The sequence below is a fragment of the Gracilinanus agilis genome, chromosome 1 (assembly GCF_016433145.1).
Source record: "Gracilinanus agilis isolate LMUSP501 chromosome 1, AgileGrace, whole genome shotgun sequence".
Lineage (NCBI taxonomy): Eukaryota > Metazoa > Chordata > Mammalia > Didelphimorphia > Didelphidae > Gracilinanus > Gracilinanus agilis.
Window position 1 is genome coordinate 200,237,160 of NC_058130.1, and position 23,175 is coordinate 200,260,334.

The 23,175-nt window shown below is 36.8% G+C and overlaps 1 protein-coding gene across 1 annotated transcript in view; it reads left to right on the top strand.

Moving 5' to 3' along the window:
• PCSK5 (proprotein convertase subtilisin/kexin type 5) overlaps positions 1 to 23,175 on the top strand; it is a 593,358-nt gene that overhangs the window by 373,717 nt on the left and 196,466 nt on the right. Inside the window, exons 13-14 of the mRNA XM_044678618.1 lie at positions 12,560 to 12,696; positions 19,402 to 19,545. Coding sequence (XP_044534553.1) covers positions 12,560 to 12,696; positions 19,402 to 19,545 — 281 coding nt within the window. The remainder of the gene's footprint in view (positions 1 to 12,559; positions 12,697 to 19,401; positions 19,546 to 23,175) is intronic.

Here is a 23,175-nt window from a genome sequence, read left to right on the forward strand (position 1 = left end):
TTCATAATCATGAAAGAGAAAACTGCAGTAATGGATAGAGAACTGACTGTGGAGCTGAGAAGACTCTGATTCAAATTGTGCTTCTAACATATAGTAACTGGACAAGTCAATCTCTCAATATTCCAGGAAGTTGCCAACCTACATTGATAGAGGGAGGTTCTTCATCTGAGAGTTCCTCATACCAATTAAATCACAGATCTAGTCCCTATCTCTATGTCTTCCTAATCATCAAAAGGCATTTATAAAGTACATGCTTGTTAGCAGTACCGAGTTCAGTGCCGTAACATGATGATTTACAAAAAGAGTTTGCAATCTGAGTTTGATCTAACTCAGGCAAATATACCAAAATCAGACAGCAGTAGATAAATGTTCAAGCAGCCAATATTAAGTATTCACCATGTACACACAGCAGGGATGCAATCATTTGGAGATTCTGAGGGAAGTAGTGCCCAGGGGAGTCTCAGAGACATTGGACTGAAATAAATGAGCTCATCTTAATAGACAGAAATGTAGATACCTGGGAATCCTAGAAATTATGTTGTTTGAGTATTTTTTAAAATACGGAATCATTGTTATTAAGCCTATTTCTGTTGCTTACACCATGACAGAAAGAGTGGATTTAGATAAGAATAGAAACCTAATAGCATATTTAAAATACCACTTTTGGGAAGGAATTTAAGTAAATAGTACAAAGACTGAACCTCTTAAGGGAGAAAAACCTCACCAGCAGTTGACCTGAAGTAAAAGTTAAAACATGGAATATAATTTCCTCTTTAAATAGGGATGAGGGAAAGAAACTTCTAAACAGCTTGGTCAAATACCATGATGAGCATAATTGATGAATATCACATTAGAAATAACTGATGAGATTGAAATGACTATCTACAAATTTAGAAATAATTATGTTAAAGTACATGCTTGTATTGATTTATTTTTTTAATGCTGTAGTTTTTTTAGTTAACATAATAACAGTGCAGAAGAATGTTGCTGTCTTGGCAAGCTGCCAGGATCCTTAAAAAAAAAAACACTTCCTACAACAATAGTGTGAATTATTTGCTGAAATCATTCCTCAGAAAGTTGCACTATATTTGATGATAGTCTTTTTATCGAAATCTTCCTCCAAAGTAGCTCATATGACAGCTATTAAAAAGGATGGGACTGTGATAACTAGTTGTTTCATTTTTGTCATTCATGCATAGATTATTCCTTTGAGTATATGATCATGAAGTTGAGTTACAGTAATTGTTTTATTTAATGGGAGATTATTACAGTGGCATAAAGTTAATCTAGCATTGGTTTTAGTGTACTCAGTGAGCTTTTCTACCCACACTAATTATATTGACAGTTTGTGGAATCTCAGAATTAGAAGAAAATTGTGAAATATAGTCTGATTCTGATTCTGTATCTGAGCAAAGACATCCACTGGACTATTCCCTACAATAATTCATTCATTGTGCTTGAAGATTCCTCATTGGCAGAAATTTGTTCAATTTTTATATTATTCATTTATTATTATGTTATATATAATTATTATCTATATATCACATGTAACATGATACTAATTATAATATAATATTAATACTACATGATTGCTTATATAATACTTATATGATTGATCATAATTATATATCTATATAATCTATAATTGTTCTGTTATTTATATTATGTACATAGATAATAATTATCTTTTTATTATCATAAGGGGAAACTAGATAGCTCAGTGGTTGGAGGTCTGAGTTTGGAGTCAAGAAAACCTGAGTTCAAATCTGTCTTCAAATACATACTAGCTGTGTGTTCCTAGGCAAGTTACCTAACTTCTGTTTGCCTTAAACCAGTGGTTCCCAAACTTTTTTGGCCTACCGCCCCCTTTCCAGAAAAAATATTACTTAGTGCCCCCTGTCACATATTATCACCACCCCCTTTCAGTTATTCACTGCCCCCAAATGCACCTGTGGCCATCACCATCTCCCTGGATCGCTGCAGCACCCACCAGGGGGAGGTGGCGTCCACTTTGGGAATCACTGCCTTACTCTATTAGAGAAGGAAATAGAAAACCATTCTAGTATCTCTGTTAAGAAAACCCTAACGGCAGTATGGTTATGGAGTCACAAAGAGTTGGACACATCTGAACAACAAAATTATTACTTATCTCATTATTATGAATTTTCTCCTTATGTTGAGACAAATCTCCTCTCTTTAGCTCCTATCTATTGCTTCTAATTCTGCCATCTGGTGCCAAGTGATAACTGCCATATATTTGAGGATAGTTATTATGTCTCCCTTCTTCCAAAGTTAATTTATCTACCTGGCCTTCTACATAAGCACACCAGCTTGTCATTGTCCTTCTTATAATGTGTTGTAGAGAATTGAGCACCATACTCCAGAATGCAATCTGACAAGGTCAATGTTTGTTTATCTTCTGTATTCAAGGAAAGCTCACAAGAGCTAGCAGGGAAACATTAGCTTCCCATGTTCAGGACATTACTTCCTTTAAATGCTTCCTAAGATTACATTACCCTCGTATTAATAACTCACGTTGAGCTTGTAATCCACTAAAATCTCAATTTTCACCTAAATAATTATCTCTTTCTTCTTCATTATGTACTTGTGAAATTAATTTTGAACTCAAGGGCAGAATTTTATATGCATTCATTTTAGGTGTCATTAAATTTGCCCCATCATTCTAGTCTATGGAGATTGTTTGGAGGCTTAATTTTGTACTTTAAAGTATGAGCTTAATATAACCTGAAAATATAATAATTATGCCTTCTATGCATTCATCCATGTCTCTAAGAGATATAACCAAAAGAATAGGACCAAGGACAGAGCCCTGTGCCACATTATTGACAACTTCCCTTCAAGTTGATATTCTTTCATCAATGGCCACTCTTTGAGGCATTCACAAAATCTGAGAGTGCAAAGGAGTTTCAGTTTCCTTCCATTTCCAATCCTTATTAGGTTTTCTTTTCTTTAAAATTCATCTCTTATTTTTCCTTGCCCATAATTATCGGGAGAGACTATATCAAATGCCTTGATAAAATCCAGCTACACTACATCTAGTACCTCCCGACAGTCCAAAAACCCTTACAACAAAAGAAATAAAGTTAATCCAGCATGAATTCTCAAGCTATGCCAGATCATAATGATTACCATTTCTCTTCCAAAGTGTCTCTTTTGTTTTTGACGATATAGATACTTTCCAATAAACACCAAAACAAACCTTCTTTATAAAATCCATTCCCTCAAAAACTGTTAGTTATTGATGATTCACAGAAAGAAGAGAGAAATTTCATTCTTTACTTAGATAAGGTAGTGTTAACATTGACCACTATGTTTGACAAAGTTTTATTGCCTCTGTTGATTTTATTTATATTGCTGTAGTCATTTTGTATAATATTCCTTTGGCACCGCTTTCCTCAATATATTCTATGATCTTTGCAAGATTTTTTCATATTTCTCTGAACTCTTCATACTTCTTATTCCTTATATTGTTAGAATATTCCATGTCACTCAGGTGATATTATCTTCAAGTGTTTCCCATTCTTTAGGCAAGTTATTTTGTTTTTGTTCCCAGCCTTTTTTATTCATGAATAAGACTACTATGAACTTTTTTGTGTCATAAAAGGTGTTTCCTCACCACTCGCATCTCTGGGTCCAAGTTATACCAGTCAAGACTGACCCAGTCTAGTCTGGTACTTCAAGTTAAAGACTGGAACAAAATGAAACATTCATAGGCCATCTGATAGCTAAGAAAAGGAGTTTTACCTAATCATAGTAAGGAAAGATATTTGTAAAGAGAAGAGGACATTTAGCAAGGATATAGCATTGATTCAGTTGATCATAGCTACTCTATCCTCATGTTGCCCATATTTTTTCAGACGAAAACCTAGAGGAAGAGAGTCAACTTCTTCAAGCCTTTTGTTTGGTTTTTGTTTGGTGGTGGTGGTGATGGTTGTCTCCAGGCTTAAAGGAATCTATATCAAAAGCCTAACTCTTATTCTCATGAGCCAATTGAGCCTCAAGGATGATTTCAATGCTTTTAAAAGGAAAAACTAGCCTTATCTATCCTAAGAGTTGGATATTGATTCTACTATAAAAGGGTATTGCTATTTGACCCTGGGCAAGTCACTTAACCCCAATTGCTTAGCCCTTACCTCTCTTCTGCCTTGGAACTGATACTTAGTATTGATTCTAAGACAGAAGGTAAGGTTGTGTTTTTTTTTAAGGGAATATTGCCTCTTTAGTAATTTTCTTCCTAGTTTCTGTAATGTTTTCCAGAGCATTTGACCCAAGTGATATTTCCCACCAGCATATCCTTTTTCCCCTTGTTTTTTTTGTTTGTTTGTTTTTTGGCTACAGTTTCTCCAATTTAAATTTATTCAAAAAGACTATAGGCTAGAAATGATGGTAGGTGTTATCAATGAAAAGATAAAAATAAAGTAATCCTAGCCCTCAAGGAGCTTATATTCCAATTCTGAGGAATCAAGATGTGTAAGGGCAAATATGTAGAAAGCATAAACAGAATAAAATCTAAATAACTTCACATTTGAAGGGAGAATATTAATAACTAAGATGATCATTAAAAGTCTTCTATAGGAGATAGCATGAGTTATGCTTTGAAGGAAGATAGGGATTTTATGAGGCAGAGGTGAAGAGGGAGAAAACTCCAGGCATGAGGAATGCCTGGGCCTGGGCAAAGACACAAAGACTAGAGATGGAATGTTGCATATGGCGGGAAATTAATAGACCAGTTTGCCAGTGCCTGAATGGCAATAATGTGAGATCCTTCTAGAAAGATGGGTTGGAACCATATTAAAAGGGGATTATTTTTTTTAATGAATAAAGCATTTTCCATATGCTTACCATATGCAAATCACTGTGCCAAGCATGGGAGACACAAATAGAAAAGTAAGATAGTCCCTGCTGTCAAAGAGCCACATCCCATTGAGGATACATCATGTATGGAAGGGCTTAAATGGAAGTCAGATGGAAAGACCTTACAGACCCCAGAGTGTAGTGGCAAAGCAGATATTATTGTCTCTTCTTTAAGGACATTTCATTGATAAAAAATGACATCAATTTCTGATGAAGAATGATTTAATAGTGCCTTTGGGGTCAAGGTCCTGGGCTATCTCCATCAGAATATGAAAGACAGCTAAAGTGGTGGTAGAGATTTGACTTGTTCAGCACGTGCTACCTCTTCTCTCCCTTAGTGTGTTTTGCTACTTCAGCTAGTCTGGCTTGCCTCTCTGAGTATGGTGATTGGTTAGCAGTTGGTAGGGATGGCTCTCTCTTCTCTATAAGAGGTTTTTTCCTGGATGTTATCTCTGAGGGCTGAGTATTATAGCTATGTCCCGTTTTGGAAAGATTGTAGTTGAAAGTTTATACCTTCTGGCTATTTGAATGGAACAGAGGTTGTGTAGAAAATCCTAACCTTTCCCCCCACAACGTCATCTAGTACTGAGTGACAGCTAGTGTAGGAATGATCTCCATTGGGATCTGGCATTAAGGGGAAGGCTTTCTACCAGATATAAGGAGGGATTCACTAGATGCAACAGTGTAGTCTCCAAGGAGACTAAGAAAGATCTCTTTTTGCTCCATGTGATCAGTCTCCCCTCCTTCTAGACTAGTTCTTGTGGCAAGTCTTTCAGTCTAGGTAAGCAATATGGGAAAAGTCTATGGAGGGTTTTAAATGCCAAAGAGCCAAGTCTTACATTTAATCTTAAAAGCATTAGGTACCGTATGAACCTTGCTGACTAGGGAAATGACTTGATCAGACTTGAATTTTTGGAATATCAATTTTGTAGCCATGAGGAGGAAGGATGGAAATACAGAAAGCCTGGAAGAAGGGAAACTAATTAGGAAATGTTGAAATATCTAGACAAGAGGTGATGAGAGCTTAAACAAAGGCAGAATTGAGAAAAGGGGCTGCACATGAGAAATATTGGAGAAGCAGAATCAACAGGACTTGACAAGAGTTACTTTTTTTAAAAAAAGGCAGTGCCTTTGATAGAAATAGGGAAATTGGGGAAAGGAATAAGTTAAGGAAGAAAGAGTTCTGTTTCAAAAGTGTTGAGCACAAGATGTCAATGGGACATCCAAGTAAAGGAAGCTGGTGATACACAATTGTAGCTTTTAAGAGAAGTGAGAGTTGGATATGGAAACATTGGACTCAGCTGTTCATTGAATCCACGGAAGTTGATGAGCTTGCCAAGAGAATAAAGAGAAAGAGACAGAGTAAGAAAGAGAGAAAGAGAAAAAACAAAGAGAGAGACAGATTGAGAGAGACAGAAAGACAGACAACAGACAGACAGACCCAGGTTTAAATAAAAACAAAAAGGGCAAGGAATGGATGAAGATGCAGCAAAGGAAAATGAGAAAGAACTATCAGATGGATAAAGAAAACTATTTGATACTAGGTAGATTGGGAGTGGGCTGCAGTGTTTATCTTTTGTGACCTTTTGCTAACTTGTTGTCACAGCATTGTTTTGATTTGCATTGATCTGATACTAGTGATTTCAAATATTTTTAGTTAGTTCTTTACTGCTTTTATTTCTTTTATTTTTTTTTTATTTTAAACCCTTAACTTCTGTGTATTGATTGATAGGTGGAAGAGTGGTAAGGGTAGGCAATGGGGGTCAAGTGACTTGCCCAGGGTCACACAGCTGGGAAGTGTCTGAGGCCGGATTTGAACCTAGGACCTCCCGTCTCTAGGCCTGGCTCTCAATCCACTGAGCTACCCAGCTGCCCCCTGCTTTTATTTCTTTTGAAAATTATTTATGCCTATCCTTTGACATCCAGGCTATCGGGAAAGGGCACTTGATTTTGTATATTTATCTCAACTTTCTATAGATTTTGGATGAGAGGCTATTACCAGATACTGATAAAAAGACTTTTCCCCCAAATGTATGTCTTTTCTTCTAGTTCTGACTAGATTAATTTTGTTTCCGCGAAAACTCTTATATTTTATATAATTAAAATTGCCTGTTTCATTTTAAGATCTCTTCTAACCCATATCCAGGTACAAATTTTCCCCCATTCATAATTGTAAAAAGTATGACAGCCTTATATTCTTCTCTAATTTTTATGATATAATTTTTATATTTGAGGAATTAATCCATTTGGGAATATGTTGTTTTATACTATGCGATGTACAGATCTCAACATACTTTTAATCATACAGTTTATCAATTTTCTCTGCATTTCTCATCAGTCTGTTTCTCGGTAATTTGTACTCTGATTTTAAAAAGCACCATGAATGTGTGTTTAGAGGTCTTGCTTCTTTAGTCTGTTCCACTGACCTACTTACTTTTCTACTTTTTTAACCTATTCCAGATAGTTTTGGCAATTACTTCTTTGTCTTCCTCCTTTTTCAGTACAGCTCTTGATATACTTGATCTTTCATCTCTCCAAATGACTTTGTTATTATTTTGCCTAATTACATAGAATATTCAATTGATTGGCAGAGTACTATACCTATAAAATAATTAGGGTATTATTATAATCTATAAATAGAGATCATTTTGTCACCTCTTTGCCCATGCTTTTAATTTTTTTTTGGAGGGGGGAGAATTAGACCTATAATTTCATCAGCATAGAGTTCCCAGGGGAAGAAACACCTATTATTATGAAAGTTGACACTTTCTCTGTAACTTGCAGTCTTAAAGAGTTACCTAGAGCAGATGTATCCAACACCTAAGACTCCTTAATATAGCTCAAATCAGATTAAATTATAATTGGGAAATATTTAGAGTATCCATTTCTATTTGAGTTTGACACCACTATCACTGACAGGTTTAAGGAACTTGCCTAGAGCCCCACAGCCAGTAAGTGTCTATGTGTATGCATGAGCATATATGTGTGTGTTTTTGTTTTTGTTCTCTTTTTAAAAAAAAAATTAAAACCGTTGCCTTCTATCTTAGAATCAATACTGTATATTGGTTTGAAGGCAGAAGAATAGTACGGGCTAGGCAGTGGGAGTTAAGTGACATGGCCAGGGCCACACAGCTAGCATGTGTCTGAAGTCAGATTTGAACCCGAGATCTCTTGTTTCTAGACCTGGCTCTCAATCTACTGAGCCACTTAGTTGCCCTATACCAACAAGTGTTAATGGCAAGACTTAAGCCCTGATATTTCTGGTTCTGAGGTCATCTCTAGCTATTATGCTGTACTGTCTCTCTTGCTCGTGTTTACTGTTGAAAACCCCAATCCTTGCAATCTCCTAACACTGTATGAAACTTTCTTATAGTGCTACAGAAACTCAAAACCAAAGACTACTTTTTAATAACTGAGCAAATGACTAATAAATCCATATTAAAATCTGGAAATATGCTGAACAGTTTTGACATTAGAGTTCACAGATTATTTTTGTTTGTTTGAACTCAAAATGTTGGCCCTAGAAGAGTTGATGGAAGAGAAATGACATTGGTTTGCTTCTTAATGTGTTTTTTTTCCTGAATTTCAAAAACAAATCTAGAGCTGAAATAAGTAACTGAAATACCAAGGTGGTATGAATGGAATATTGGTAGGTTCAGGGAATAAGTCTAAATGGTTACTCAGGGCTAGCAACAGAAGATAACATAGGTTTTGGGAAGGCCAACAGGATAGAGGTGACAGGCTAACAAATACAGCCCAGGCAGAGGTAACAAACACAGGGATGGTTTGGTTTATTAAAACAAGGGAAGGTAGGAAAGGGAATTAGGATAACCTTCTCTAATATTCACTTCCTAGTCCTCCCCACAGATCTACAGTTGTTCCCTCATGGGAAACCTTCAGAGAGATTGAGCTACACTGGTCCTTTACCTATCTACCTGAAAACCCAGTCTCTAAAATAAATAAACTCTTCTAACCCAAAATCCCTTTGGATGGTAACAGAGGTATTAAGTTTAGAAGCTAAGCAGGACAGGGCACAGGGAGAGGGTCTCACAGACAGATGGCTGATTCAAGAGGCCCTGTAGATGTATCACTCAGCCAGCAGGAAACAGGAAAACCAGGTACAGGCAGGATGAGAAGATATAGCAGAAAGAAAGCCACAGGAGAGAAGCCAATCTCACTAGGTCCACCCCAGGGTGACAAGACTCTGCCTCAAGGCTTAACTGACTATTAGAAACAGCCCAGTTACTTCTGCAGAATTCCAGAACCTTTCCCTGCCTCTGCATTTTCCAGATCCTGCTCATATGCTATCTTTCCTTATAACAGAGCCCTAGTCTCCATTACATACTAATTAAATATGGCTGACTACAGTATTTACACTGTATTATTTCATAAAGAGGAAGTAGGAGACAGCTAGGTGGCTCAGGGGATTGAGAGCCAGGTCTAAAGACAGGATCTGGCCCCAGACTCTTCCTAGATGTGTGGGACCCTGAACAAATCAAATAACCCCCATTGCTAGCCCTTAACACTCTTTTACCTTGGAATCAATACACAATATTGACACACACACATACAGTATTGTTTCTGAGATGAAAGTTAAAGGTTGTTGGGTTTTGTTTTTGTTTTTTAAGAGGAAATACATCAAAAAATGAGTATAAATAGCTTTGGAAGTCTAAATTCTCAGATAACCAAAGAAATTAATATCAGCCTTTTCCACCATCAAATCTTTAAATATATAGAAATATTGACTTCTCTGAGATTTATTCTGTCTATTTTACATCCACACTCAAACTCTGGCTGCCAGAATGATGAGGGTTATGTAATTCATTGCTTCCTGACCTGGTAGACAAAGTCTGTTTGCATTCGGAAGTCTGAGGCACTTGTTAGAATTCTAAAAATGTCTTTGTTTTCTCTCTTCCTATCCTCATCCCACTACCCCCCCCCGGTTTAGGTTGAATTTAGATGTGCCAGGCCTCTAGTATAAATTCTTGCAGTGGCCCAGAAGATGAAGGCAGGCAGGTGGGAAGGAAAAATTTGAAAGGAGAAATATGGGGTCAATTAAACTTACAGATTGGACAATTGATCCTTGAATCATCAATATTTGGTCATGGTTACAAAAATAGAAGCATGACCAGCATGAGACAGCTGCCTCGATGAGTTGGTCATCTTTGTAATTTTGAGGTATGGACCACCACACCAAATTACCCCATTGCCTCAGCTGTTCTTGGAATGTACATTAGACCATTGCAAACGAGCTGTCAGTAAGTTCTTGTTCCAATGTGTTGAGTGACTCTTCCATGACCTGAAGGAGTTGTTGGATGGGAGTCTACAAAGGTGTTGGAGTTACAACCAGGAAATTGATCAGGCACAAAGAAAATCTAACTCAATGTGGGTCAACTTCTAGAATAAAATGTATAATCCTTCACGCTCTATCAAATTCTTGTTAGTCAATTCCACTTCAAGGCAGTAAACTCTGAAGTCAATTCCCCTAGGTCAGTGTTGAATTTCAAGAACTTAATATAGTAGATCCCCTCATTCAGAAACTGTTTTAGACCCAAGTTTCTACTTCTTTACTCTGGCCTTCTATAATTAAATTACCATAATATTATTAGGAAAATCAAATCTCCGTCTGCCAAGCAGTCTCCAAATTGTGCTAAAAACTAATGCTATCAAAATTTGGACATTACTTCAAGTTAATCCTTGAGGCTTGATACTCCAAAGCTTCACTTATCCTTAAGTCTCACTCTATCACAGCCCTACTGAATTTTTCTCTCTAGGACAGTAATTTTGTGCTTGTTTTCAAGGAAACACCTTTTAATGCTATAATTGCAGTTTTTAAATTTAATTCCTTCCTCTAGGAAAAGTTTATTTAAATTAGTTGTAAGTAAAATATATTTTTATTTGTAGAGAATTTACTCGGGTAGAAAATATGAATATATAAGTAGAGGATACTCCCATGGGTATACTGGAACTGGCTCTAAGATCCAATTGTAAAATTTTCAGGGTAAGAATTTGTACTTTGGAAAATGGTAAAAACTCCAAATCAGGATTGAACTTATTGGAATTTTCCCTCCAGACTTAAGAAAGTAATGGAGAAAATGTTACTAATAGAGATTAAATTTAAAAGTGTGTCATGTATGGGGTAGCTAAGTGGCTCAGTGGATGGAGCACCAGGCACAGAGATGGGAGGTCCTAGGTTTAGATCTGACCTCAGACACTTCCTAGCCATTTGACCTGGGCAATTCATTTATCCCCAGTTGCCTAGCCCTTACCTCCCTTCTGCCTTGGAACCTATGCTTAGTATTAATTCTAAGAGAGAAGGTAAGGAGTTTTGGTTTTAAAATGTGTCATTATACTTTTTTTTCCCCAAAGAGCTTGTTGTTAAACATTTACTAGATTACTCTCATGACTTGGCCCCAATGACAGAACACAGTGTTCTATTCCATACAGTCTTCACTGAAATAGGATACTTTATCCACAGAACTCTCTATCTTGTAGAATACAGTCTTTCCATTTGAAAGAAAACTTTTCGAAGGCAGGACTTTGTTATATTTGTCTTTGTATCTGAAGTACCTTGCATATATATAAATTGCTTAATAAATGCTTGTTGAATGGAAACTAAATTCATCCTACAGCTTCCTTTTTCTTTCTTTTAAAGTCATCTAGACAAATAGCCAAGACTTTTTCCTGTTTCATTGCTCTTCTTTGGGAACAATGTCTTTAAGTAATAGAAACACAGCCAACAATCGTTCCTTCAGGATCCTGGATAGCTTTACTTGGATAATTCCCTTTTTATAGGATTATAGATCTTAGATCATAGGAATGTAACTTCAGATCTGTAAGAAGCATTAAAGGCCATCTAGTCTATTTCTCTCATTTTACTCTTGAAGAAACTGAGACATCAAAAGGTTAAATGACTTGCCCAATGTCAGGCAGGTAATGAGTATCTGAGACAGGATTTAACCCCAGGTCCTCTGATTTCAAATTAAATGTTCTCTTCACAGAATCGTGGGTGACTTTTTCTTTCTTTTTTTAAAGAAAATCCTTTCCTTCAGTCTTAGAATCAGTACTAAGTGTCAGTTCCAGGGCAGAAGCATGCCAAGGGCTAGGCAGTTGGGGTTAAATAATTTCCCAGGGTCATACAGCTAGGAAATGTCTGAGGCAGATTTGAATTCAGGGCCTCCTGTCTCTAGACCTCGTTCTCTATCCACTGAGCCATCTGGCTTCCCCAAAGGCACCTTTTTTTTCTCAGCCTCCAGCCCATTATTGATAAAATAAAGTTTTCTTCATCTGTGGTACTACAACCATTCACTTTTGGAAAGAGTGAACAAGCATCTTTCCCCAAGTTTAAGAGGGAGGATATTGGTAGCTAGATATTTGACTCTACTTGTCTACCATTTATCTGTGTTCATTCATCAACCTAATACTATACTAATTTTTCCTTCATGTTAACCTGACAAGTTCCCCATAAATTCTGTTACCCCTCAGCCTCTTTCTCAATGCTATGAGGATTTACCCTTGTGCTCCAATGATAATGAGATGATGCCTTTTCTTAATTGGATAATATCTATGGATTTATTAAATAAATAGTGATGATAATTCTAGGTAATGAGAACAATACTGAAAATGTCCTTCATTGCTTTTTAAAAATTAATCCACAAAGCATTGTTTGGTGATTCTGTTACAGGCTATTTGATCATTCTATGGAAGGATTCAAAAACTGGGAGTTTATGACTATCCATTGCTGGGGTGAAAAAGCAGCAGGTGACTGGGTGCTGGAAGTTTATGATACCCCATCTCAGCTGAGGAACTTCAAGACCCCAGGTAGGAGCCAGTCTTCACTGATTTCCTGCTAAACTTGTTTTCTAAATTGGAAGAATATAGAATTGCATTCTGACCTGTGTCTGCCATCACATTGTCTCTTATCTTACCATCATCAGAAACAGAGTACAAAATATTTACCACCATGCTGAGCTTGGCTATGAGTTAGACAGATTTAGCCCCTTCCCACTAGGAACTCACAGCTTGAGAGAGTCAGTAGTGATGGGAACAGACAAGAGCAGACCATGATCCACTGGTTATTTTGCCCCACACTAAAACCTGCCTTTTGTTTCATAGGGAAAAGACAGAGAAACTAAATTTTCTGATCTTCACTTTTTTATGTGATTGATAGAAGGAAATTAGTTTCTTTAGGTGGCTCTAGTTCCTTCTCAATTAAATTGGCAAACTTAAGTAAGGTATTGGATCTGTCCTATACCAGCTAAATGAGTTCACAGTGGAGAACATGAATAATGATATTCTACTCTTTTTTATGTGACATAAACCTGAAAGCCAAGAAAGAAAACCTTTTGGACACATATAGCATAGAAATGACCATGAGAACAAAGGCCTTTTCAGGAAGATTTAAGCCACTCTGGTCATATGAAGCAAACTGCCTTCTTCACACTGATATGTGACATTAATTTGTAGAATAAAATAAGTTTCAAACACCACTTCAACATGAGGTAGAAGGAGGCAGCTAATTGGCACAGAGGACAGAGCACCAGGCCTAGAGTCAAGAGGATCTACTTCAAATCTAGCCTCAGACACTTCTCAATTATTGACACAGGCAAGTCATTTAACTCCATTTGCCTAGCCCTTTGTTACTAAAACAACAGGCAAGGATTAAAAAAAAAACATGGGGCAAAAGGTTTAGCACACTTTTTTAAAAAGTCATTCCTGTAAATCTTCCACAGTGTACCACAGACATCCACCATCATGGTTTTTAAGCCATTCTGTAGTCAAGTCACAAGTGTCCTGAGTTGGCAGTGATCTCACTGATGCTCCATTTGGTCATCCAGGGAAGAGCCAAGTCTCAGGCAATCTATGTTGCCATTATCCAATTCTGATCCTTCAAAAAAGCACACACCACAAATAATTTCAATTCTCCCATGTTTTGAATAGACTCAGCTACATGAAGTTTTGTGGGGAAGACTCCTACATGAAACATAGCAGTGATCTTTAGGATGATTGATTAAAAGGAAGAAGGACCTTAAGAAGTTATTGACTCCAAAATTTTCATGGATTGGTGAAGATTTAAGACTCAATAAGATAAAGGCAACTTGCCTAATATCATATAGGTAGTAAGGGTGAGAGATACAATTTGAACTTAGGTCCTGTGACTCTAAATCAAGCACCCTTTCAATTGCACCACTATATCTTTATTATATGGCCAACAGAAGTTTAGGAGCTGGCTGATGCTTAGATTAGGAATGGGGAGGGGGGGGCGGGACAGCTAGGTGGCTCAGTGGTTTAAGAGCCAGGCCTAGAGATAGGAGGTCTGAGGTTCAAATCTGGTCTCAGATACTTCCTAGCTATGTAAACCTGGGCAAGTCACTTAACCCCCATTGCCTAGCCCTTACCATTTTTCTGCCTTGGAACCAATACACATTATTAATTCCAAGATGGAAGGTAAGGGTTTAAAAAAAGGAAAAAAAGAAAAAGAAAAGGATCCCTAGAAAATAATCAGTATGTATTGAAGGCCTATTGCATGCCTGTAATGGTGCAGAATTCAACAAAGCAATAATTGACATTTATATATTGCTCGAAGTTTTGCAAGCCCATTACATTACAGTACACCTCATTTAAGCTACTTGGCACTCCTGCGAAGTAGACATCATAATAGATATTAACATCCCTGTTTTTTAGATGAAGAAACTTAGATGTTCAAATAAAAAGGTCAAGTAACTTACCAATAATCACACAACTAGTAGATATGGAGGTGTTATATGAATACAAATTTTCCTGCCTCCAAATCTCTTCCATATTACCTCTTAAAATATAAAATCTGATTCCTTCCCTTAAGGAAATCTCTTGTATTTGGCATTGAATCACAACATATTTCCCTCCTGTAGCATAAGAAATAAAAAAACTGATGGCTTTATAGTTCTGCATGGATGCAGAATGTTGTAAGGGGGAAAGGACCAGAGATAAATCAGAAGACCTGGATTCAAGTTCTGAATTCTGATAATTCAATTTAATTGTAACAGCCAGGAATGGGCAAGGGAATGGGAATAGGAAAGGAAAAACTGTCTATTCTTGGCATCAGGAATGAGAAGAGCAAATGTGGACAAGAAAGAAAAGAATATATGAAGGAGAAGAATATATTCAATGTATATGGCTAGACAAAGATGTGAAAATCACATTGTGAAGGTCCTTGAAGATCAGAGTCACTACTTTACATGCCCTATTTGGTAGGCTTTGGGACTCCTGTAGCACCTCCTATAACAGTGATGGTGAACCTTTTAGAGATGGAGTGCTGGGCCCTGCTCCCCCCACCCAGACTGAATTCCATGCCTGCCACACACACACACACACACACACACACACACACACACACACACACACACACACACACACACATGCTGGGTATGCCTTGCCCCCCTTTGCCCCACACAGGAGAGGGAGAAAGTGCTCCCTTGGTCTGCTGGGCAGAGGGGTGAGTGAAGTGAGGAATGTCCTCAACAAGTGTGGAGTGAGGGAGGGGAATGACTGAAGCACTCTGCTCCCTTCCAGCTCTGCCACCTGTGAGCCACCCACCTTACCTTCTGTGCACTCGCATTGGGCTGCTGGGCAGAGGGGCAGGGAATGTGAGAAGGTGTCATCAGGCACGGTAGAGAAGGGTAAAGGAGCTCCTCTGCCCAAGTCCCTCTGCTCTTTCTAGAAGCACTCTTTGTGCCATAGGTTCACCATTATTGTCCTATTGCTATTCCTCTGAGTTGTTACTGTATGCAATTCTCTTTTCCTAGTGGGAGTACTCCAGTCACCCAGCTGCAATATGTTGTATCCCTCTCATAGTCTAAACTGTGAGCTCCTTGAGGGGCAGGGGCTGGGTTTTTGCTTTTCTTTGTATCCTCAGGGTTTCACATATGAAAAGTGTTTAATAAATCTTGTTGACTTATTATTCTTTCCCCCCAGCTCCCACTTCAGGTTTTCATATACATATATATGTATATATGCATATATATAGTAACTACTATGCCTGCCACAGTAGAAGATAAGCTATACTAATTTTCATTTGTATTTTTGAATCGTAGATTATTCATAGATTGAATAATAGATTTTTAGATTGAAGATTTTTAGTAAAGTGGCATGATCACTTGCTATCTTTGTAACCCTGAATGTCACTTTACCATGATGTTTTCTTTTCTGTATCTTTAAAACGGAACTAGTGATACTGGCAAAATCTACCTCAATCAATCCTACTGTGTAGAGGCACTATGCTAGGCACCTCATAGAATATTATGAGGAAGATGCTTTGTGAAATAAGTTTTTAAAGAGCTATAAATGAAATTGTTACTATTTTAACTTCAGGTACTTGAAGGTTAAAAAGATAAGATGTCAGCCCCATTCCCAATTAATCCCAAACATTTCTTATATTAGGTATGGTTTTCTTTTTTGATTTTGTTATTGCCAAGACAATATTAGCAATATGGCCACTAATAGTTGATGCATAATGACCATTAACCCCTATTATATTTTGGGGTAAGTCATTCTTCTCAACAGAGTGATTGATTTTAGAGGGGATAAAAAAGGACCCACTATATTTCTATAGTTTGGGATGTGATAGATTTCTACCTTTGAGAAGAAGAAAGTCTTTATTAGATACTCATTTGGGTATATAGAGTTCTTCCAGGCCAAATTAAATAGTGGAGTCAGTCCAGAATAGAGATGTTGCTGGCCCCTATTTGGATTTTGTGTTTATTCATTATTAAAATATATATTTTGTGAAGCATTTCCATTTTGCACATTAAAGCTGCCTTGGGGGTAAATGACATTTATGTGCTGGCAACTTGAATGGATTTTCTCATTCCTTATTTGCACAGCAATTGCTTAACAGAATATCCCTTCTTCAAAAAGGCTCTCCTCATTCCTTCTCCACCCCCATGGCTATTTGCTTCCATAGTGGGGGGCGGGTGGGGGAGAAATGAAGTTCCTAATATGATAGTGGTTCGATGGAAATTGCGGCAGTGGTTCCAAACCTCAAAATGTTCCATAAGTACCCAAAAGTGGAGAAATGGAGCCAAGTAACTGACCAAGATCAGTCCTGTTTTGTCTTTTATGTACTTAAGAAATAGCACAAGGGAAAGAAACAAGATGTATCATGTGGCAACGTTCACCAAAGAACTTAAAGGAAGATTATCAGAGATGCTATTAACTAAGGCAGAAAAAATAGATTTGAAGGTGGCTGATAGGAAAACAAACAGCTCCATTATCCCATCTTTCTAAACGTTCTCTTCCTGCACTGGGTGAAATGAATAAGAAAACTCACTCTGGTTTATATTGCCATTCAATAACAAAAGCAATCTATTCATCAATTTCTTGCAATCTGTCAGTAAATCTTTCCATTGCTTGAATACAAATTATGTCCAATGCACAACAGCAAGGGAATAAGTCTGGAGACCCTGTGGGAATTCTGGATATGTTGAAGACTTTAAAAGGGACATCTTATAACAGGTGATTTCAGAGAGGAACAAATAAGATGAAAAAATAAAAGATAATTGCTCATATTTCTATAAAATATTTTCCTTTCAATGATCAAGTGAGGTAGGTAGCACACACAGTATTATCAATTATATAAATTGAAGAAACTATGACCCAGAGAGTATAAATGTCTGGTCCAGGGTCAGTTAAGTAATAAATACTGAAAGTGGGATTTGAACCCAGGTCTCTGGATTCCATGTCTAGTGCTTTTTCCACTACCCCATCGTATAGGAAAATAAAGCGAATTTAGCAAATGGTGACATTCTTGAAAACAGAGATTGTCTTTTACCTTTTTTTTTATTCCCAGGACTTAACATTGTGTCTGGCACATAGTACACATTTAAGAAGTACTTATTGACTAGCTATTCATTCTAAGAAGTTCAGGCTTCTAAACTCCAAAAAAACTAAGATCTGCCAGTGCACTTTCTTTAGGTTCCCAAGTTTTCACATGGCAAACATTGCCTTTGGAGGGCTCTCACCTGAAATTCTTTACATACAGTAGTTTGGAACAACCTCAGTCCCTTAATTTTCAGAGTAGAAGAAGTAGACAGATATTATATTTCATGAAAACGTCATGGCCTAAGACAGCTATTGTCTTCCTGGTATTTTATGTTATTGAGCTCATATATAATCATCATTGCTGCCAGTGGTCATTCCCTTTCATTATATTTGATGCAAAGAGCCTATTTTTGTAGCAAAGGATAATTTTATTGAAAGGACTTCCCTGAAGAAAAGTGTTGTAAACTTGTCTAACAAAAGAAAGTGATGATGCGTTGATTACACCTCTCTTCTAGTTAATTGACTGTTAGAATGTTCTGTCTGACTTTCCTGAAAGGGCCTGTTAGAATTAGATTAAATCAGAGGGTGTATGTGTCTGTCTGTCTATATCTGTATGTAGGTCTGTTGCTATAACTATAAAAAAAAGTCTGCTTTAGGGGCTAGGTAAGGTAAAGTTCAGTTGGTGACCCAGAACATGATAAACAGCTCAGTTGACACTGAATATTTTTCTCATCAGAACACTTCTTATACTTTATGAAAAGTAAATCCTCAATAAAATGCAGAACTTACTGAAATGGAACATAATCTGGTATCCAGAATTTTGAAATCATCTGGATTCTTGTCTTCCTCCTCCTTCCTCTTCCTCCTCTTTCTCAATGTCCTTCTCCTCCCCTACCTTCTTCATTTATTTATTTGTTTGTTTGTTTGTTTGTTTAAGAATGAGTCTTCCCATCTTAACCAGGCTGGAAAAGCAATAGTTACTCATGGGTCTCATTATTGATAAGCATGTAGCCTTCCATTTCTTCCATTTTTCTGACCTCGGCTGGTTTGCCCACTCTAGCCTAGTGGCCTTCCATTGCTCACTCATTGGTGACAACTTAGTTCAGACACCTGATCAGCTTTTTCCTTACAGCAATTCGAAAGTTCTCATTTCAAGGGATCTTTTCAAAATATTTGCCCCTTGGCCCAGCTAGATTATTCTGCATTCTGATCCTTCTTGGATATGCCACTCAAATCCACTATGTGTGAAATCACTCTTAACAAGTTATTTCTACAACTTGTATGCACCTGTTGACATTTGATCTTTAATAAGCTCCTACTTGGGGATCAAGGTGAATAATTTGTAATAACATGAAAACAGAATAAAATTCATAAAAGTTAAGAGGAACTAGATATATAAGTGAATTCACCAACACACACACACACACACACACACACACACACACACACGCATGCACGCACACGCACTTAAATTAGTTCAAGGGTAAAAAGCCCTGCCCCCAAAGGAAAAACTAATGTAGATATAATAATGAAAGTTTATATCCAGAGAAATGAGTTTCAGGATTAGCCACTGATTCAATGATTCATACAAATATCATGTTCAGCTTCCAGCTAGTACTCTCTAAAGCTACTCTCTCTCTCTTTTTTTAAATAGCCAGAAGGAAAAATGAAAAGCCCTAAAATGTGAACGGTTGGTGATTCTCTGATTTTGTGATTTTTTTTCCCAAGGCAAATTGAAAGAATGGTCTTTGGTCCTCTATGGAACATCCATTCAGCCTTACTCTCCAACAAATGACTTTCCCCGAGTGGAACGCGTACGCTCTAGTCGAGTGGAGGAACCTACAGAAGACTATGTTACAGATGATTATGCAGGTAAGTGAAAAATTACACACAGAGCCAAACTCTGAGCAAATATTGTATGTAAAATAATATTATATCTCTGCCCTGCCCCCAACATTCAGGACAAATTGTTTCCCACTTGAGACCAATGTTAAATAAAGTACCTTTTTAGAAAGAATCACCACCAATACCCCTTGGAAAAAGAGATGACAAACTGAAAGAATATTGGACCAAAGTAGGAGCAGTGAAATTCAGTGATAAAGAAATCAATAGATTTGTTTCAAAGGGATTTGTCTTCCAGTCCTCTCTCCAATACATGTTCCAGATCATATATTCTCCATTGATTTTCAAAATACTAAATATTAATAATGGCTTACATCTACATAGAGCTTCAAAGTTCAAATGTGCTTTATATATATTGCCTTATTTGAACTTCACAATTTCCTTGTGAATTGGTGCTATTATTCTCTCTGTATTATACGTGAGGAAACCGAGGTTGAAGGAGATTCAGTGACCTGCCCAGGGTTACAGAATTTTTAAATGTCTGAGCAGCATTCAAACACATCTTTCTGATTCCAAATCCAGTACTCTATCCACAGTGACATCTAGATATTTGGTATTATAAGACCTTGTGAAAGTGTGTGTAATTTCTTTAAATTACAAATAATTTATGAAAATAATATTATTTTACATACAATATTTCATAAGAATTACATATTATTTCTAAAAATTATATATCTGGATATTATTTCTAGAACTCCAGAATTTTAAGTCATTTTCTTGACTTAAAGGGATATAGTCAAAGGCTCTCAAAGCAACAAATGGTTAAAATATATTAGAGTTATAGTTAAGAAATGTTATTGAAATCAGAAAATAGATGATGTTTTCTGATGTTACAGTCTAATTATGGTCTTATTTTGTGCTGAGTCATTGATAACAATAACATGCTTCTGTGTTACCAGTGACTGTAAAGGGAGGACACCTTCAAACAATCAAATATCATCAGATAAATTTTATTAATAGCTTACTAAAATGCTATCATACTAAACATACAGCAAGCCCATGTGATAGAAGAGACTTCATTATGATTTTGAATATGAAAAGAGTAAAAGGAATCAAACATTCTCATTTTACAAATGAAGGAACTGAAGTCTTGTGAGGCTAAATGATTTCTCTAAGATTAGGTCTACAATAAATCTCAGAGGATAAGATATGAACTCAGGATCTCTGATCCCGGAATAAGCCATCTATCTACTGTATTACACCTTCTCTGACAAGGGCTTTTTCCAGGATTTGATATCATTGAGCTCTTTGAGATAGAATCTAAGACATATCCATGAATTCTCAATATGGTCCAAATTCAGTTTAACTTGTATGTATCCTATTCCTTTGGAATGTCTGTATATATTAAGGAATTGTTGCATAATGAGTGAGCTTTTCACATTGGAGAACTGTTCTTAAATTACACACTTAACATTGCCCTTGGGAAGACCACAGATTTTTATAATTCATGCCAAGATCCTTCCCTGTAGGAATTAAGAGAAAACTCTTTGTTTATATGCCTCATAACCTAATATCTTAGGTACTCATGCAAGTCCAGTTTCAACAAGCACTGCCGTAGTCATTTGTAAACTTCAATTATAGTGCTCCCAAGCCTACTGAGTTAATCAGGACCTAATTGGCTAAATCATCCAAGCTCTCTATTTTGGCAATGTGGTTTTCCTATGCAGTAGAAATTCAATGGGCCATTTTATTATATCTTTTGTGGGCAAAGAGAAAGGATCTCCCTGCTATATACATTTATCAAAAATAGCAAAGGAACACATCATGTGGGTTAACTGTTGATGTATGCTCCATGTTCTCTGCAGTAAAGTTCTGTCCAGTAAGATTACACACTAAGCAAGTAAAGATAAACTCTTTTAGAGTTTGTTCATGAACATTTTCCATGTTGACTTTTGTAAGTGACAAAAAAAGTTGTAGACTTTGATAGCCTCGGAATTTCGTTTACAAGGAATCTTAATAGGCATCTAATCCAATCCATACCTGGAAAAAAATCCATCTCTTCAATGTCCCCATCATATAATCATCCAGTTGAAGACCTCCAATGAAAGAGAATCCACTGCCTACTGAGGCCATCTATGCCACTTTTTTTGTTGTTATTGAGTTATTTTCAGTTGCATCTGATTCTTCATGGCCCCATTTTGGGTTTTCTTGTCAAATATATTGCAGTGGTTTGTTATTTCCTACTCTAGTTCATTTTACAAATGAGGAAACTAAGGCAAACAGAGCTAAGTGACTTGTCCAGGATGACATAGTCAGTAAGGGTCTGAGGCTAAATTTGAACTTAATAAGATGAATCTTATTCACTCTATCCATTGTGCCACCTAGATGCCTATTTTTGCATATTCTCATTATTAGGAAGTTATAACAATTAATTTTAATACCCAACTCTACTTTTGCACAATTCTAATTATTAGGAAGTTTTCTTTCCTTTAGACTAAATATTCCTCATTATAACTTTGACCTGTTGCTCCTTGTTCCACCCTCTTGGGACTTGAACTGACCTTACTGAACTATAGTAACCCATAAAAGTAGATAACTCCCTTAGCATAATTTAAGTTATTTTGTTGTTATTTTGACGCTAGAATGAACAATTCAAGGAAAGCACTTTCAATGCCAAATTCTCATAGCGAAGATTAAGGAATACCTTTTTTTCTCCTATTTCCTTAGTCATCTAGGAAAAAATTAGGTCCACCCAGGGGCCTTTTTGTTCTGAAGTTGTCCTAGTGCTTAAATGCTAACTCTGATTTTATTCCATCTTTTTTTTTCAGAAGTCAGCCAGTCTTCAGGCATTTAACCTAACTTTATCTAGATCTCTTTACAAATTCATCTGATCACAGAGGTTTTGCCTCAATCACATGCCTTCATAAGCTTTTCAGATCAATAAGACACAGAGCTAAACTGAAATTCAGTCCCATAGAAGAGAGATGTTATTTGTCAGACCTCAAAAGCAGTGTCAAATATAGGAATAATATGTGTTATACTTAGGACTTTGGGAATGATAAGACAACACTGGCGGAAGATAATAGCTATCATTAGTGAGGATAAGATTATTTAGGCTCTTTAATATATAAAATGACTATCTTCCTTTCAGATCTTACATGAGACTTTTAATATTCATAACGTAATGTGTGCTAAATTTCAGACTGCCCTTAGAGATTCTCTGTGGACTTAGTAGTCGCACGCTGAGTACCACATTTCTGGGTACCTGGAAGAGCATGGATATTCTAGGAAGCTTATGAAGGAGAACGATGAGGATAGGGAAGGGCCTCGAGATCATATAGCTCCATAAGAGGAACGGAGAATGTTTAGCCTGGAAAAAGAACAGAATTAGGGGATATAATAGGCATCTTTAAGTATTGGAGTGTCTGTCACTCAGAAGACAGACTAAACTAGCACTGTTTGGTCCCAGAAAGCAGAACTAGGAACTGTAGTAAGTGGGAAGTTATAAAGGGATTTTATTTAAGTTTCCCCCCTCCCAAAGGAAAACCTACTAACAAATAGAGCTGTCCAAAAATTGGAAATGCCCATCTATTATAGACAGAGAATCTGTGTGCACTACTAGTACAAACTAAAAAACAATACATGGGAAAATTTCCTGGT